This window comes from Penaeus japonicus, unplaced genomic scaffold (assembly GCF_977035675.1).
Source record: "Penaeus japonicus unplaced genomic scaffold, GWHDUDI00000001_assembly GWHDUDI00000012, whole genome shotgun sequence".
Classification (NCBI taxonomy): domain Eukaryota; kingdom Metazoa; phylum Arthropoda; class Malacostraca; order Decapoda; family Penaeidae; genus Penaeus; species Penaeus japonicus.
In genome coordinates this window covers 1720687-1723186 of record NW_028234414.1, presented here as the reverse complement: position 1 = coordinate 1723186, position 2500 = coordinate 1720687, and the positions used below count along the sequence as shown (strand labels likewise).

Sequence of the window (2500 nt, the reverse complement as noted above, 5' to 3'; positions counted from 1 at the left end):
TACATATATATGTATATATGTATATATATATATATATATATATATATATATATATATATATATATATATATCGATAAATATCTATATAAATACACACACACATAAATATGTGTGTGTGTGTGTGCTTGTACCCTATCGAGAAGCATCGTCACCTTGGATAATAATAATGATAATTATAATTCCTTATACTGCATTCGTCAACAAAAATACAAATACAGTGCGCACGCACTTGCGCACACAAGCACGCACATGCACACACACACATACACACACACTTATACTCAAACACATACATGATATACATATTAATATATAGATAAATACACAGATATATAGATAGATACGGATAATTTTGATATATGTAACAAATATCCATATATTACTATTCAGATTATTATCATTATTACTAGCAGTATCACTTTTGGTTTGATTATCATTACCCTTACTATCAGTATGTGAATCATGCTAATTGTCATCAATTATATACATACTAATATATATAAATAAATAAATTTATGTATATATATACATATATATATTATATATAATATAAATAAATAAATTTACGTATATATATCATATATATACCATTATACGGTTATAATATATATATAATATATATATATATATATTATATATATATTATATATTTATATATTATATGATATATATATATATATATATTTATATTATATATATAGAGATTATATATATATATATATATATAGTATATATGAGTAATATATATATAATTATTGTATGATGGATAGTATAAATAGTGTTTATATATAATTTTTAAAAACATATATATATATAATACATAAATACATAATACCCATATCTACCATATCGGGATAGATATATATATCATATCTATATATATATACTATATATATTTATATATATATATATATGTATTATATATAATATATATATACATATATATATATATATATATATATATATATATATATATTATATATGTGTGTTTGTGTGTGTGTGTGTGTGTGTGAAGTATGTTATGTAGAATTGTAAAACAGACACATACCCAAATGTATGTGTGTGCGTGCATGTGTGTGCTCTTACTTGGTTGCTTCAATACCGAAGAGTAAGCAAAAATCAGGGAGTCTTGTCTGCTAGTGTTACACTATGTAACTTTTAAAAGTGATGTATTCTGACATACACAACTTTATTAGGAAGGCTGTTCTGTTCTTCAATAGTTTGGGAAACTGAAATATTTTATATCCTTATCACCTCTTTTCATCATAGCATCCTCTTCTTCGTTTATCTAAAATTGCAATATCATTCTTGTTTAATCTAATTGTTATTGTGCCATTATAGTACTGCACAACCATGTTGCCCCTTTTTCTTCTTTTCTTCAAAGGGCTGTTTATTACCCTCTCCGAATAGCACTGAACATGATTATTTCTATTGTTTTAGGAATAAAATCATTGTATGGAATTGCTCGGTTTTATTCGTGCTTGACATTAAACCCTTCATCCGTAGAAACGACCGTGTCCTCCAAAGCTTCCACGGTGGCCTCCATAGCTCCTGTAGCCTCCGAAGTGGCCGTGACCTCCGAAGCCGCGACTGTAGCCAAAGCCGGGTTCAGGATCAGCCTCAGCACTCCTCTTCCAGCGTCCGTAACCGTAGCTGCTGTAAACGGGTCTGGACACATACCCATAACCGCCATAACCACCGTGTCCGAAGCGTGAAGGGTCAGCCTCTGGATCAGCCTCAGCTACAGGTTCAGGGTCAGCACTCCTCTTCCAGCGTCCGTAACCGTAGCTGCTGTAAACGGGTCTGGACACATACCCATAACCGCCATAACCACCGTGTCCGAAGCGGGAAGGATCAGCCTCTGGATCAGCCTCAGCTACAGGTTCAGGGTCAGCACTCCTCTTCCAGCGTCCGTAACCGTAGCTGCTGTAAACGGGTCTGGACACATACCCATAACCGCCATAACCACCGTGTCCGAAGCGGGAAGGATCAGCCTCTGGATCAGCCTCAGCTACAGGTTCAGGGTCAGCACTCCTCTTCCAGCGTCCGTAACTGTTTCCTCTGTATACAGGTCGGTAGGACACGAGACCATAACCATAGCCACCTCCATAACGGCTAGGCTCAGCATCAGCTTCAGGATCAGCACTGACGCTGACAGCGACAAATGCCACGAGGGCGACACAAATGGCCTGCAAGAACATCTTTTTTATTTACGTGTCTATACATGAGGGAGTTAATCAGTTTGCACATTATTTTTTCCTCTTTTTTAAACTTAATAACGTTTACATGAGTAAGTAATATTTTGTTATAATATAATTTGACATTATCTTTGTCCACACTTATTTGATTCTTATCATTATATGTAAATCTTCAGGGAATCTTTTTATATCAAGATTTATCAAAGCAAATGCTTCTGGCAAGTCGAATAAGCTACACATACCGAGATCTTCATATCAGTCGGGAAAGACGGACGAACTGTGGCGAAGAGACGGACGTCTGG

The 2500-nt window shown here is 34.0% G+C and overlaps 1 protein-coding gene across 1 annotated transcript in view; it reads right to left on the bottom strand.

Moving 5' to 3' along the window:
* Positions 1–2477, bottom strand: part of LOC122252644 (uncharacterized) — an 8203-nt gene extending 5726 nt beyond the window's left edge. The window contains exons 1-2 of the mRNA XM_086542870.1: positions 2441–2477; positions 1500–2189 (exon numbers count right to left, since the gene is read on the bottom strand). Of these exons, the coding sequence (XP_086398996.1) occupies positions 1500–2189; positions 2441–2452 (702 nt within the window). The 5' untranslated portion in view covers positions 2453–2477. The remainder of the gene's footprint in view (positions 1–1499; positions 2190–2440) is intronic.
* Between the last annotated feature and the right edge of the window lie 23 nt (positions 2478–2500).